General features: G+C 36.6%; 1 protein-coding gene across 5 annotated transcripts in view; it reads left to right on the forward strand.

Annotated features, from left to right (window-relative positions):
- YLPM1 (YLP motif containing 1) overlaps positions 1-16,589 on the forward strand; it is a 39,511-nt gene extending 22,922 nt beyond the window's left edge. For 3 of the 5 annotated variants that reach the window (XM_054275173.1, XM_054275174.1, XM_054275175.1), the window contains 8 exons: positions 145-321; positions 536-619; positions 847-930; positions 2,349-2,435; positions 5,406-5,457; positions 10,217-10,347; positions 11,773-11,952; positions 12,304-16,589. In XM_054275173.1, coding sequence (XP_054131148.1) covers positions 145-321; positions 536-619; positions 847-930; positions 2,349-2,435; positions 5,406-5,457; positions 10,217-10,347; positions 11,773-11,919 — 762 coding nt within the window. In that variant the 3' untranslated portion in view covers positions 11,920-11,952; positions 12,304-16,589. Of the gene's footprint in view, positions 1-144; positions 322-535; positions 620-846; positions 931-2,348; positions 2,436-5,405; positions 5,458-8,157; positions 8,970-10,216; positions 10,348-11,772; positions 11,953-12,303 lie in introns of those variants that run through there. The other 2 variants (XR_008482985.1, XM_054275176.1) reach the window with 2 other exon arrangements.
- The last annotated feature ends 200 nt before the right edge of the window (positions 16,590-16,789 follow it).

The following is a 16,789-nucleotide window of genomic DNA, read 5'->3' on the forward strand; positions in this document are numbered from 1 at the left end:
TAGGGTGGTATGAGCAAATTCTTAAAAACTGACCTGAAGGGTGTTTTTCCCACACCAGTGTACTTTGTGGTCATGCCATTCAGGTGTTGAATATTAGCCATTTTATAGATGTCCTCTTTCTTAATGCTTTTGTCCTTGGTAAAGGTGATGGAGTACGAATATGAGGCTGATATGGAGGAGACCTATCGTACCAGCATGTTTAAAACTTTCAAAAAGACCTTGGACGACGGCTTCTTTCCCTTCATTATCCTTGATGCTATCAATGACAGAGTGCGACACTTTGAACAGTTCTGGAGTGCTGCAAAAACAAAGGGGTTTGAGGTAATGGAGCCGGAATAGCTTTTGAACTTGCTGACAGCCATATGCTGATGTTTCTAAACTTTTGAATGGAAAAGTCTCCCACATTCAGGAAAAATGCTGTGGTTTACAGTTGCAAATTGACCTTTCTTAAAGTTTATAACTGCAGAGTGTATTACAAGGTAGAAGAGAGCTCTAAAAATTGGTTTACAGTACTTAACAGTCTTTTTCTTTCTAGGTGTACTTAGCTGAAATGAGTGCAGATAACCAGACGTGTTCCAAGAGGAATATTCATGGGCGCAAGCTAAAGGATATCAGCAGGGTAACTATATACATCTGGAGTCATACTGTGCTTTTGGGGCTGCTGCTGTTTGAAAACTATAGACTACATAATGCTTGCCCTTTTCCTCTGAGAAATACTGGTAGTTATTTCATGGGATTGATTAAAATTACTGAAGTACAGATACATCCTGTTAGCAATCAGGAACGAAATTTTCCAATGAATCTGTTAGATTTTTAGAGGTGCTTCATTTTTGTGTGTTTTGTTAGATGTCTGATCACTGGGAGGCAGCACCACGCCACATGATGCGCCTGGACATTCGTTCTCTGCTGCAGGATGCTGCTATCGAAGAGGTGAGAATCTCTGTGCTTGTTAAAACTGCAGATTATGTCAATGTCACTGTACTGAAAATATGAAGCTGACAAAGATGCGATCACAGCAAGGCACTTTAGAAAGCCAAACTCACTGTCAGGAAAGTGTATTTTGTTATTATGAATTACCCCAAACATAAATGTATATTTTTACCTTTTATCACCTTTTTGAAGCTCAGACTTGGGCATCTTTGAGCAAGAGTTGAAGTCACTTTGCTCTTAGCAACTGTTGAATACCAATTAAGAAGATTAAAGAGAAACTTTGCACTCTTAGATGAAGCTCAGCACTTTTAGAGGTTACTGAATCATTTAGATCGTATTTGAGAAAGTAAGATAAGAAAATAAACAAATTTGAACTCGGTCCTTGTTTTGAGAAATACAGATGTTTAGCAGAGACTGGAGAAATAAATCACATGTAGCAGAAGGCTAAAATTGCCTTTTCACTTCATTTGCAGTTTGCCATGACATGCATCTTTGGTGTGTCAGCCTACTGTATTGTTGCATTCTTTTTTAGCAGTTTTGTCAGGAGCTGTGGGCATAAATTAGTGTTTTAGTTGTGTGGTCTTTTTGAATGAACCATGGCTTGTTGCTGTCACAACATCTCTTGACACAGCCATAGAAACTGATGAACTGCTGAAGTAGACAGTCCGTCTTTGCAGGTTGTCACAATGTTAGCAAGTTATTATTGCATCTCCAAATTCTTTGTACTGGAAAATAGTAATCTTTAAAAGGACAGCAAAAGGTTCCACAATAAAGTAGGTTCAGAGAACGACAGACTGGGATTTACAAGGTTTTGCAAATTATGTAAAGGACTGTACAGACGTGGGGAGTTCAACATATTCCAGAGTATATGCATGGCTCCCCAGTACAGCTGTGGAGCCCAGAAAGTATTGCATTAGATGAGCAGAGTTAGATATTATGTCATCATTCTTCTATTTTGTTACGCTGAGCTCTGTGGTTACTATTATGCTTTACTGTGATTTAAAAAAAACGTAAAAGATAAAGGCAGCCATTCCAGGTATATATAGATGGCAAGTTTAAGAACTTTTTCTGCGATTGCAAGTTTTTAAATCCGATTGTGTGGGAAGCAAGAGAAGTAACTTGGTGTTACAGATAGTGGTAACACAAGGAATGCGTGTGAAGGAAGGAATGAACAATTTTTTCTTTTCCCCAGAAAATCTTTGTAAAGAATATTCTTTGTCATTCTGTTGCTAGAAGAGAACATGCTTCTTAGGAAAGCCAGAAAGGACACAGGATTCTTATATATTGCATCATCATACTTTCAAAGATGAATCCTTTCTTTTCTATTTGAATTTGGACATCTCTACTTTCTCTGTTAAAAAGATGATAATTCAAATCCAGACAGAGCCATGTAAGTCTGTGCATGTGCTTTGGAACAGGTGGAGATGGAGGATTTTGATGCAAATATTGAAGACCAGAAAGAAGAAGCAAAGAAGGACACAGCAGAGGAAGAAGAAAGTGAACTGGTAGGAGACACATCAGCCATCCCTAACAAATTGTTCATTAATGTGTCTGAGAGAGAATCTCAGACTTACAAATGCCAACCCATTGCCGTTCTTAGCAGTGCAGTCTTAACACACATGTTTCTATCAGTTTTTTACTTAAACATTTCTAGGAGAACTTTACCGATAAATCCTATTATTTCTTCCTAATTTATTTCTAAGAATATGTGAGTATGTGCTACAAACAGTATTGTCTATAGAGCATGGTAACATGCCTCATAGAGATATTTTAAATTGCAGTACATAATAGTGCTATCTTCCAGATAATCTAAGAATGACACAAAGTGGAGGGATGGGAACAATGGGCAAAGATTAATTTAGCTTATTTCCTTTCACGTGTCTAAAGAACTCTCCTCAGCTGTCACGGTACATGATAACAGTTATGAAGACTGCTTTTTCTGCCACGGTTGACTGACTTTGTTTGTCAGGTGGTATTTCCAAGGTGAGGCATTAGGTCTCTTGGATAAATAAAGGTTACAGAATTGCCCTGAGGGCTGGCTTTTTTAGGTATGTATTTAAAAGGCTACGAAAGGCTTCCTGCTGTAACTTCTTGGTATGTGTTGGAGCTGCAACTGGTCTGTGCTTGATGAGCTGAATGTCTCAAATCTTGGTGCCCACAACCAAGCAGTTAAAGTTCAATAAACAGGAAGTAACCAAAAATGTCTGAGTTGAGCAAAGTGTTTTTCCTGGATGGAAATTTACTATTCGTCAGGAGTGGCAGGTCAGAAAGCAGTTGAAATCAGAATTTTAAAAAGCTTAGGAAAAGTGGATTCTAATAAACATCTGTTTTTTTCAACATGACTGATTTATTCTCTTTACTAAATTATTCTTTGCCGCAGAATATGAGACTGCATAAAGTGTGGTTAGAACATTTCAAAGATGCATCCATGTTTACAAGAATATGGTTGCTAGTCCCATTTCAATGAGCTATAGTTAAAAGAGAAAGTTTTCTTTAGCTTTTGAGACATCTGTGCATAAATCTGTGTGTGTATGTGTGTCTTTATGGGTTCTGGGGAGTGTCCTAATGTACAGCACTTATAACAATAGGCCTTTTCTTTGAGACAAAGAGAAAGCAAAAAGTAATCTGCATATAAGAATGTGTTCTGTTCAGATGCACAAGATATGAAAAAGAGCATTATCTACTCTGGGTAATCTCTTGAATTCAGTCAGATGGCTAATCTCAGAGAATTATGTCAGACAGAAAGTGGAACACGACACTGTATTTGGTATCTCTTGCCCTTTTGAGAGCATTTGATGAGGGTTATGCAATTCATTTTGCTGCATTTAATCCTGTAAGAAAAGGGAGGTCTGAAGCTCCTGCCATCTGGCAGATATCTTTGAAATATCCAACTGTCTTGTACCAAAGGATAAAGTCTGAATCTTTGCTTATCCTATTTGAGGACCAGGATATTGTATAGATTCAGCACACAATAGGCCATTTCACACCATCAAAGTAACTCTTCTTGCTATTATCAACTCCCATAGGATTGTTTGTAGCATTCAGACAATTCCTGCTTTTCTGTGCTTGATGGTATGAATTATTGATACATTTAACTTAGTGTTCTCACCAGTGTATCCCACATCACTTTGTTTAAGGCTTTTAGCTGTGGTGTAAACTCTCTGAGCAAGCTTCAAAGTGCAACTTGGTTTAAATGTATAAACATATGTATATATATTAAGTTTATTTATTTGTTACAAGGAAACATTGCAGCACAAACTGTTTTGGTTTGCATTAATTACAGATTTGATTAAAACCAAGAAAATCCAGAGATCTGATAACCTCAAGTCACTGATATATGTTTGATAGAAAAAGGTCATTCAAGGATTTTTAAAGAGCAGTGCTGAATATAATCAAATGCAGTGTGGCTCTCTGGAATTTACTGGAATACACGAATTTAGTAACACATAGTATTAACAAATACACATATATTTTTACCACAGTGGAGCAACCTATAAATAAAGCAGGAAAGAAGTTAGTGTAATGAAACTGGTTTGTGGATTGTTTGTTTTCTTCTTGAAATCTTCTAGAGTAGTTCTTTTCCCTCTCTATTAAAAAACATTCTAAAAAATAATTAAATTCTCTCGGAGGGCTTCCATTCACTACCTTGAGCTTTTTTATGTGGTTGCAGAGGAACATAAGTACTTTTATATCAAAACTGAACAGCTAAAATGAGGGTTGCTTAGTAACAATTTACTTGTCAAAGAATTTAAAAAGAAAATACAACAAGAGGCTAACTTAAATAAATAAATATCTTTTTGCCAAATTTATTTTCATTATGCTCATTTACAAAGAATAAACTGGCTAAAGATCATTACACATGGTGACATTATTTGTAGGGCAAAGTTGTTTTATAAGAATCATTGCACTAAGACTACCATTTTAAAATGAAGAGTAATACTTAAATCCTAGTGACTCAGCAGATTCTCTCATTTAAACAAAAAAATTGTTTAATTGTGGATTAACCACTCATACATTAATTTAGTATGTCCCTTCAAAAGGAGTAAGTGAAGCTTATGTGTACTAAATCTGGGAATGTGTTCATAAAAACTTACGGTAACTTTTTCATTTGTGTTTGTAAAGCTTTGAATATTCTTTATGCCTGAAAGTTGTGTGACTTTGCCACCTGGAATAATACAATACAGTAACTGCACACTTTTGTGTGCTTTTGCTGTCTGTCAGACTCATTCTGGAGTTCTGTGTTTGCAGAGGGCAGCACTCATGTAATGATTTGCAAGGGCTACTGAAATCACTGAATGGCAAGTGGATGCAGAAGTTCTGAAATACCAAGTAATTGGTCTCCATCTGATAATGGGAATTGTACCTTACAAAAAGAAATACCTTGAACTCCCGTTGTAATGCTGTTTCCAGTTCAAAAGTGATATGCATGTGTGTCTCTCTCTAATCCTCCGAGCTTCTTTCTGTGTATGATTTAGGGTTACATTCCGAAAAGCAAATGGGAGATGGACACTTCTGAGGCAAAGCTAGGTGGGTATTTATTTTTTCCTGTTTCTTATAGTTGGTATCTAATGATGTTTGCAAGACTTGAATTTTTGTTTTTACTGTGCCTCCTTGCAAAGACAAATAAATGCGTTGATTTCATACATGTGTCTGAAACTGCAAAAGCGTCTGTACAGAACAGGAATTCATCTTCTGCCAAAGGCAGGAGACTTTACTACTCTCTAATCATCACTGTTTTATATATTCATTGATTGTTGTTCCATCTGGTCAAGGAAAGTATTTTGTCTTCAAATTTGAAAAAAACAGTATTTATATTCTTCATCTTTCTGTGTTTATTATTTTTATATAAGCAAAGATCAACTCACATCGCACTGTACTTTTTCATATTGCATACCTTTTTTCCTAAGTGTCATCAGTAACTTCTTGCATTCTTGGAGACATGCCTCATAGCTGAACTGTATTGAAGATGCTTCTCAGTTTTCAAAATTGATGTCTGTGAGGACAAAGTAGTGGCATGCTTTGTAGTTGGTTCTGAATTATTAGGTGTCAGTACATCTTTTCAGCATCTTAGGCATTGAAAAGTTTAAAGTTCATTATGCTTTGCAGTTCCAGGAGAGCAATAGAATTCTTCTTAGTAGTAAAATGGACTTTCCAGGAGCAAAAGGGCACAATTTTTGCTGTACTTTTTTGTTCTCATAGTGCTGATATTAGGATTCTGTCAAAGTCAAAAGCAACTTTCAGGCAGAAATGCATGCACCACAGCTATGGTGAAAGGATTATTCATGGAAAGGGATTTCTGGTCATTATGATCAGTTTTGTTATGGGTTTTTTTTTACTGAACAGTATAGGTTCTAAATGAAGGTTTTATCTAGGCAGTCTGCTCAGAACTGCTGTTTTCGTGTCATGTCCCTGAGAAGTAACAAATAGCTAATGGGACACATACTTCTTAATATTTTGTGGTTTGCTTCTTCATGTGTGGTACAGCCCTGTGCATCATAACTTTCCAATAACCAAAATCACAACTGCACTATAGAAATACAGTTAGGAGGTCTGGTTTGCATAAAGCAGCCTTTCACCTTTTCCTCTTAAGGGCTTAGCTACACCATCTCTTCTCCTGCTGTGCTCTCTTTTAAGTCATAGAAATAGTTGTAGATTATATTGATGATGTGGTACCTGCAGTACAAGCAGAGGCACCTTGTACTCTATGGTTTTGGCATACCAAGCAGCTAGGCAGCTAGACAATTAAGCTAGGATTGGTCTGCATTTTTGTTATAAGCAGTGATTTGTTTAATAATGTACAATTGTTTCTGAAATTCATGCTAAGAACTGTGTTACGTTTCCTTCCGTAATGAAAACTCCATCACGTACAAAACATGATTTTTATATAGTTTCCACTTAAATGTAAAATGGGGAGCAAGCAGCAGAATCACTTTTATACTGAAGTAAGTTACTTGCAAGGCTGTTGAAATAATCCTTTAACAGACAAACTTCATTAACAAACTGGATGTTAGCATACTCCAAGACAGATCCAGGTGCTGAGAAGGGCTTTCTATTAAATCCACATTTACAATTTTACTTTTATAACTACACTCTAGATTCAGTTTCATTTATATGTAAGTCTGTAGATTAAAAATAAATTCTGACAGAACTTAGGTTTTAAAAAAGCTAGGCATTCCTATGTAAAAAATGCAGTTTCTTTGGAAAATTACTCTGCCAGGACAATCAACATTTAGCTTAAGGTGGACATTAGAAGCACTTGCAGTCTGTGAGTAAGAGTTACTATATTTAGTTCACAATAAGGCTTCATTGTAGATGATCAATTATAATTGTTTCTGGAAAGGCATGTGAGCTGTGGTGTGCATTAGTTACTCCAAGGCTGAGTTATTTCCTGGGAGCTGGCCTGCCCATTAGGTTTATTGCTTTAGTCCCAGAGGGTGAATGTTTGCAGAATGACGTAAGTGCAGACTCCAAAAATGATGCTCTGAGTCTTGTTTTGCTTTTTTTTTCTTTTTGAGTAGATGTTTTTTACAGGAGAGCACAGTAAGATCTTGCTGATTGTAATAAACCTCAGAAGATGTCTGAAAAGTTTGAGTTCTAACTGCAAATACTGACTTGTGACAATTGCCAAACATATGACCCAGAGCTCTTGCTTTAGCACAGACTTACTTTATTCTTATATTCCTCTTGGGTACGTGTGTGATTTATCCTTTCCTATATGCTGTGCACAGCCACAGTTTCATTCTGAAAGTCTATTCATGGGTCTTCTCAGTGCATAATGCACAAAGGTTCTTTTATTGGAATTTAAAGTAGTGTTTAGTGCAATGCTCTGTTTCAAGATGTGGCTTAGTGGCAAGTTCTACAAACTTTCAGGAATGGAGAAATGGGCTCTGGTGTACCTGAAACTTTGATACCGTTGTAAAATTTGCTCTAGAATACAAATGGGATCCTACATAAAACTTTGTGACTTTTGTGTAAGAAGGGCAAAATTTAACTGATTGATTTATTTAGGTTTTGAAGGAGCTAATTAAATTAGTTGCTTTCAGATGTTACTTTAAAAATTTTACAGGTGAGTTTTTAAGTTTTATGGGTTTTCAGAAATGCTTCTGCTTTGTTGTTTTTAAACATAAAATGATAAAATGATGTTCAGTAGTTTAACACTAAGTAATCATCAGCCATAAATAATCACAAGCACCAGTGTTACAAAATGACACCTTGTCTCATTTTCAGAAAAGAACATTCTGAAATAATCCTTTGTGGCAGGTTTTTGACATTTGTGTAGTGTCTGCTGCATGACACATGTACCTTGAACTGCTATAGTATGGATGGAAGCAGACCTCTCTGGAAAAGCAATCCAGCTTCAAACATGGAAGGACATAACTTTTTAAAATAAATCCCGTGTAGCAATAACAAAAAGGGACAGAGAGGAACTGCATATTCAGAACAGCTTCTGAGCTCTCTACTGACATTTCGGCATTACACATTTCTTGGCAATGTTTTCAGTTGTTTGGTGTGCCGCAGGGAGTGGGAGACTTAACTTACTTTCACATTGGTAATGAGGTGAACTTGCATCATAGCTTCCTTCCAACAGGAATATGTCTGTCTACAGGTACTTGCCAACAGTGAACTCCTACATTTTCACTTTTTCATGTTCCTAAATGCTCCTCAATGAGTTTGTTGATCTCCTCTTCAATGTTATTTTTTTCTGGAAAATGCTTAATGCCACAAATGATCTACACTGATTGAATGTAGCTGGAGTAATAGAGGAATATTGTATAAATAAATTTTGTCTTCTAGAGGGAGTGTCACCTTTCTATGGAGATTGAGCATCAAATTTGGCAGATTTAACTTACAGCAAAAGAAGAACCTTAACTAGATAATTTAATAGATACAAATATTCCGAACATTTTTCTTAAATGTTGTCTATTTTAAGAAGCAGGGGGATTATAATGTTTTTTTAGAAGAAGTTCTGTATCTGTTCCAGGGAAATGGGGCAGAAGTGGAGTCTTTAAAAGGTTTTGAAGTGTGTGAGGGAGAAATAACTTAATTAGTTTATGGACTTTAAATTATACTAGCATATCTACAGTACCATTGCCTCACATTATCTCCATTGTTACTCTCTTCTCTCCCATATTAAGTAAAAAACTCATCTCTGAACTGAGTTTCTTTAAGTACATACCTTTGAATATCATCTTCTGCTATCCAGAAAATAATGCTGCCTTGTATCTGGTCTATTTCTGAGGCCTTTTGTGGGTGAATTTAATTACAACAGTGACTTCTGAAACAGTATTTCTGACATCACTGGTAATGGTTTAATGAATGTAATTGCCAAGCTTAGTGTTCCTTCTACACATACTTGAATTGTTGGCTTATAAACTGGTAGTTTACATCGGCAGAAGTAACAGAATTTCCTTTGACTTGTAGAGCCGGTTTTCCTTTTCATGCTTTGTTATTCATAATCTTACAATGAATGTTTCATCTCCTTTCCAAAGACAGTTTGCCACATAATGTCAAAAAGGTGTTGTTTTCTTTACTGAGAATAAGTGTCTAAAGTGGGACAAAATTTTAGAACCTAGGAATGGAATTGTTTCTCCTCATGTATCGGTTCAATAAGAAAAAGAAGAAAAAGAGGACTGTTGGACAAATGTACTGTTCAAATATTCATGACTGACCTCTTGCACCATGAAAGAAAAGATTCTGAGATATTTTTCTCCCAGTCCTGGAAGACTTTTTAAGTGGTTTGCCTTATGGGGAGAGAAAAAGAAAGGGGAGAATCAGGCTTTCCAAGGAGTTTTGTTTAGCAGAAACAGTATCTCAAAAACTTGTCTTTGATGCATTAAGTTATATAATTGCCACTTGTTCCCTGAAACTGCATGTATGCCATGTATGATACAGTATTGATCCCCAAATTTGGGAAAAAATGCTACAGCTTTAGTATTGTGTTCAAATACAGAAAGATGGATCTGTGGTTTCCAGCTATTGTTGGCTATATTGTACCTGTAAGGGCAGACTCCATGTAGATCCGGAAGAGCAAACTTTTTCTCCCTCATATAGAAAACAACACTGTGTTTTATTGCCACACAGTTAACATGAAAGATCAATAAAACTTGAAAACTGTGTTGAGTCTTCTTTAGTTTATTTCAACTCTCATCATTACACCTGTCAAGACAAGCTGGATGTACAAATTCTGCTGCTCATTCTTTTGAAAACTTTTCCACTCTTGTCTTGTTTGTGTGAATAATAGAAAAAATAATCTCCCTTAACGCTGAGGCTCTGTGTTTGTTCTCAGACAAGCTGGACGGATTGCGGACTGGCGCTAAAAGAAAACGTGACTGGGAAGCAATTGCCAGCAGAATAGAAGATTATCTGCAGCTTCCAGACGACTATGATACACGTGCTTCTGAACCTGGAAAGAAAAGGGTAATAAATTTTCAAATGACTTACTGTCTGTATATAACCCTTTAATGGTCTCTGTGAAAGAGAGCTTATATCAAGTCATTCATTGTCTGTGAATACGGGAATTTCATTGACTCCCTTTTCATTTTGCTGTTCCATTAGATTCTGTAAGAAATTATGCCTGCAAGTAGGGTCTTCCAGAGGTAAACATATTAGTTATAACAGAGCTAGGAATTGTAGATAATACAGATTAACTATGGGTGACACGATCTGAATACCAACTGCTGCATGTTTAAATTCTGTTGTGGAAAAAGGGGAAAAATCATAGAGGAAGATGACATATGTAATAGAAGGAGGTAATGTTTTTTTTTTCTTCTCTGTAAAATAGAAAGGCCAGCTTTTGCCACTAGCAGTAATTTGAATTAGCTATCAGTGTTTGGGTATTGATTTGCTCTGTAATGTCAAATAGAAAACTGGTAGTACTGGATAGTGTGTCTGAGAGAAATGGAGGTACTTAAGGCACTAGCAGAGGAGATGATGGTGGAAGAAAACTGACATTGCTTATCAGCAGGAATGTCAGGGGAAATCCAGGTAGATTGAGGATAGGGAGGTGCTGGCAGATAATAGATAAGGCTAGGTTTCCCAGTAACACAGAGGCCTGAGTGAGACTAATCAGTGTGCAGAGAAGAGCTTTTCACTTACTGTTTTTCATTGTCCTGCAATGGTGTGTTTCAGCTGAGTTTCTGGCCTGGAACGTTTCTCCATTGCACCTCTCCCTCCCTCCTTCCTGTTGCTCCCTCCCATTGGTGTCTTGTTTTGGGAGTGTCACTGTGTATATTAAACAGGATAAATTAAAGGGATCTTCATTGCCACGAAGAGGTGCAGTGCAGATAAGGAGATGTAAAGATGGGGAAATAACATACGTATGAAAAAGTTACTTAGTGTAAAGAAATAGTGGAGAATTTTTAATAGAAATATATCATGAAAGCTAGAGAAGAAAACTCCTTCATTCATTTATTCATTGCTGACTTGCTCTTTAACACTGTCTATCTGTAGTTTCATAGTCATCTTCTAGATGTTTCCATTGTGCAATTGAAAGACAGATTTTCCATAAAAATAAAACAGTAAATGAGTCTTGGATAATTCTTCCTGCAGAAAGTGTTGCTTTGAACAGAGAAATAATTGTAGTAGTTACACTTCAACTCTCAGAGCTATAGCACTGAAATGGAAAAAGCTTATCATGTATACCTTTTGTCTGCTCTGTAGAACACCTGGTCCATTCAGTTAAAAATAATTTCCCTCTTTACCTATCAGAAAAAAATAATACTTACCTGTTCTAAGGGAAATGAGTAGAAATTAGCATTCTTATATTCTTACTTGCAGTGGAAAGCCTAGATTCATATCAGGATTTCTTGGAAGATTATTGTACTGATAGGATGTTCTCCATAGGTGCGATGGGCAGATCTAGAAGAAAAAAAAGATGCTGACAGGAAAAGGGCCATCGGTTTTGTTGTTGGACAGACTGACTGGGAGAAGATAACAGATGAAAGTGGTCACCTTGCCGAGAGAGCCCTCAACCGCACCAAGTATATCTGAAAAAGTGGTTAAGTGGATTTTTGTGCCTTTGAGGTAAATATTCATCTTCCATTGTTCCATCAATGTTTGTAGCCTTGCTGTTTTTCAAGAGTTGAGGCTGAGTTCTCCCAGACAAGGTTGTTTGATTTGGAACTTTGTATAGTAGGTGTCAGCTGTGCCTATGTTGACATGCACCCTTCTGTACAGCACCTGACAATAAAGGGGGAAGGATTATCAGCCCTCAGATCTCCCAGCCTTATTACAGGAAGCTTGTGGTTCCATTTAGAGTAGTTTAGCTGTGTGCCTATTAGTCCTGTTGAGTTCAGATGTTGCTTATTATATCTTAATTCTAACCATGTTAATTACTGGTTTACGTGACATAACAAACTTTTCCTTTCTTTACAGGCCATTTGCTCTGCAGAGAAGTGAACCAAGGTGTCATGAGCATCTTGCATGGGTCATGTCACTCCCACCTTCACAGTTTTTCTTTGTTACTTTAATTTCAGCAATTTTCTTGAGATACTGGCAGATAACTGGCAGTGCCCTCAAAAAACTCAATGAATCCCACTACTCCTAAGTGAGAGAGAAAGTTTACTTTTTAATATTTTTGGAGGGGAGGGAGGGGGAGGGTCAGTAGTTTTAGCTGCTCTTTGTGGGATAAAGTGGAAGGATTAGACAGATGTTACCTCCACTGTACCGTCACAGAATGTTTATCACCTTTGCTCTGTGGATGTTCTCGTTTTATACTGTATGTACCTTGTAGCTTATTGTATTAGGAAGCAGAACAATAAATTTCACTATAAACTCAGTGTTCTTGGTGGACCATGTAGTATGGTTTTTGTTTGACATTTTGAATGTGGTCTGTGTTCACATGTTAGTGCTCAGAACCATCCTTACCTGGAAGACATGCTGTGCTCATATTCTGGAATGTGTCCTGTCTTCTAGGTTTTTCACCTGCTCTTTTCTCATAGACAGATCCATTAAGACCCCAGGTCTTGCTGGCCTTTAGGAGTTCATGTTCCTGGAAAGCAGGAATATCATTATGTTTGGATCCTAGTTTCTCAGTTATGTCAAATTTTCGTTACTACGTGAGTATGAATTCTATTGGGTGGTTATGTAATGTTCAAGGTAGCAGTGTATGAAAAACTTGTCTTTAATGCTCAATATGAAAACAGGTACTATAGAGTTTTCTGAGGGGCAGCCTAGAAAATTTGTTTTGGTCTTCTTGTGTCTTTTATTCAACACTAATCCCTATCAGTGTATTTAATTCCATTCATAAGTCTACTGAGTCATAGAGATACATCATTAAAAGAAGTGACAAAGACCAGAAGTTACACCCTTCTTTACCTTTGATAAATGTGTTAAGCTTGATGAAAAAAAAGATGAGTGAATAACAGTCCACACTACTAAAAGTAGTACAGATTCTTCATAGATGCTGGGATATCACTTCTGCAGAGCATTGAGTTTGCTGGTGAAAACTTTCTTATGTCCTCGCAGATTTCAAAGCAAATGCTTTGCATTTACGATGTCATACCAGGAAGGATGTTTAAATTTGAAAATAATTGCTGTTTAAATATTGAATTGAATTTTCCTCCTGATCTTTCTGAGGAAAGAAAATGAAGTCCTGAATTTTCCTTCTCTGTTGTGTGATTACATTGTGCTTTGCGTCTAGGTTGGTAAATCAGCTTGTTCTGGTGTGATGGTGTAGATTAGGTTGTTAAAGGAGACCATGGTTGTAATAGATGGGTTTGTTTGCCATTCTAATGTTTTGGTATTTGGCTGCTTCTCAGCCTTCTCTGTGGTGCATGATTAAAAGTTCTTCAGTAAACAAGGGGAATAGCTGAACTTGTATTATGCCCCAAATATGTTTAATACAAGAAAATTGAGCTCCCTGAATGCAGCATTTTTAAAATAGAAGGTATTAAATGTACATCTTCTGCATACACTTACTTTACATAGCATATATGCTTCTAAAATGTTGCTCAGTAAGTACTCTTTGAATTGTGACAGAGAATTGTTGGCAAAAGAAAACTAATAGCTAACAAGAAATGAGTACTGTGTATTGCTGTGGAAATTAAGTGAGCTTCACTTTGGAGAAGTTACTCTCAGGTATGCGTAAAATGGATTTCAGTCTATACTCAGTTTTTCATAACAAAACTGAAGTTCTCGTGGTACACCATGAGTTGATGCTGCTTCTTGACTCTTAAGAACTGATAGTGATTTTGCCTGTATTTTTGGTAATAGAACTGTACCAGATCCTTTTCTAACATTTTTCTTTTCAGACTAAAGAGTACTTCTGGAGCATTCAAATGGATAGTGTCTGTCAGAAGTTATAATGTTTACTGGTTTTACAAATTTTGATATTATTTTAGCAGATAATACTGAGAGGTTATGTCATGCTGTTTATTCTGTGGTGCATGTAGAACTAAAGAAAAATGAGCAGAGAATATTCATAAAATTATATTTTACTCTGATAAGAACTGGCAGAAAATATATCAGTCTTGAAGTTTAAAGCAAAATTCACTTATGAAAACATACCATTGTAGACTGTTGTCAGACTGTTTGACCAGAAAAGGCTGAAAGGCTTGGGTTTTGTTGTTTTCCTGAAGTTCAGTTGTTTTCCCCTTCTTTAGTACAGAAATATCAATGTATCCATAATCTTTGCCATTTGTTTCAGTTGGTTTGAATGCTTAGCAGACCACTCTTCAACTTCTTGATGGGAAGCGGCTCTGAAAGAAAATAACTTACGCCAGAACTACAACCTATAGCAGATTCTACATACTCCAGACATTCAGTGACTGAAGAAAACAAGCAAAAAGGAAAAATTCATCATTGATGCTGGCAGAACTGAGAATAGCTAGCTAGTCCCTTGCTTGGCTCCTAACCAGAGTTTGGTAATTAGTGATTTTGCTTTTGTCTGGGAAGTCCTTAAGTACAGAATACATTGTCCTGATCCTGATTTAGCTCTTACTCTTATGCTTGCTGAAATTGTCAGTAGAACCTTTCACAGCACTGAGCAGAATGAATTTCAGCTTTCATTGGTATTTAAATAGGAAGATATGCATCTAGCACTCTCATGTAATGATCACTCTTTGACCATGCATGCAATTGTGCTAACTCTAAGTTGAGCTGTTTCTTTGCACCATATTGAAAAATTCAGCTCTGAAAAAAATATCAGTTACTGCAGAATGGAGTTGCTACCTTCTCAGCAAAGTTGACTGTTAAAACAGTATTTTCTGTGAATTATAGTTTCTTATGACACTTCAGTTTTTTTCAAGTCAGTTTGCTTTTTTAATATTGAAGCTACCTGTCTCATGAGATAAATACATGTGGTTTCTTGCAAGGGAATGTGCAGCATGCTGTGCTATGTGAATAGAGCACAGTTGTCATCCTCAGTCTCCTTGTGTTTTACTGTAGGATTGCTCTTTAAGTGTTATGGTCTGATTATGGTAAGAAAGAGTGAAATAATAGCTGAGAGTATTAGGTCAGTTCTAGAAATTTGTTTTCCTTGAATTTTTACATCAACAAAGATAAATAACTTACTTTGCATTATTAGTTCTGAGTCTTTTGAAGGGAAGAATTGGTATTGGTACAAGTTAGTTTTACTTTTCACGCATCAAGTTGGGTTTGGCATTTTTTAGACTTTGCTTCGGTCATCTTTGTTAACCCTGTCCATTAGTTTTTCCTTGCCTGTCTGTCGATACATAGAATACATCACTGCTCTTTTCTCTTTGTAAAGCGTTGTTTTAAATATTTTCAGAAGCCTTTTAATCTCTGAGCAACTGTTCAGGTAACCATGGGGATACTGAGAAGATTTCAGTAGAATCTTTTCTGAAAGGATTGAATCGGAAAAATAGAGTTGTGACATTACACTGAAACAAATATGAACCTATCCCCAAAAAGCCCATGTCTAATGCAGTTGAATAGTTAAAAATTATCATAGAACTGTAAGTTGCAAGTCACATTAGAAAGTGTGATTCCTACAGAAGTATAGTCTGTTGGTAGTGTGCTTTCAAATGAGAGAGAAGAGCATGACCTCACCAGCCAAAATCAGTTTTTCCCAATTTGAGATTTCAACATTATCAGGACACTTTGAGAATCCTTTTGAAAGGAATAAAGTAATTCTGCTTGTGGGACACCTTGCTGTCATCTAAACAAATTTATTATTACCAGAAGAAAAAATACTTTGTTCATTTATATAAATGCAGCTGTCATGGTGAATCATTTTTTGAGCCCTTAGGAGACAATTTCCCTTAGCAGACTGTGCCATCTCATGTTGTTGCCACCCATGCAATACTGGACAGACCTTGGGATTTAAAGAAATGTGGTTGAGCTGGGTTTGGAAGCAAAAGATGCTTTTTTGCTATGAAGTTCATGCTGTCTCTGGCAGCATGCAGCTAGGTAGCTGTGAGCTGACTGAACTGAAGGCCTGGAACTCTCCTGGGAGTATTGTAATTCAGCATTCTAGGACTGGAAAGGAGAAACAGTACTGTGTTTTCTTTGCTTATGGAATGTTCGCATGGCATGCATCCTCAGGAAGCTAAATAATGATAGATACATGGTTTCTTTCTGTTGTGTCTCTCTTCACTGTTTAATGTTTCCCAGATAACTTCTGGAAAATGAGTTCTAAATTCTGATCTTGGGTCCACTGACAATTTGTGATCAAACTGCAGCAGGACAACTTGCATACTATGAGGTAAAATATTTGAGGAGCAGAGGTAGCATCTCACTTGAGATCTGTGCACTTGGAGCATCAGCTATTCTTAAACTGTGGTTATACTTAGTTTTCTTGTCATAAGAGAAATGAGAAGACAAAGAACAAAAGTTTCATAGAATTTAAAATATGAATGGCACATTTCTGGTTTTGAGCCTCTAGGACAATCATCTTTAT

This window comes from Melozone crissalis, unplaced genomic scaffold (genome assembly GCF_028551555.1).
Source record: "Melozone crissalis strain CALT ecotype California unplaced genomic scaffold, PUWL_Pcris_2 ptg000018l_1, whole genome shotgun sequence".
NCBI lineage: Eukaryota > Metazoa > Chordata > Aves > Passeriformes > Passerellidae > Melozone > Melozone crissalis.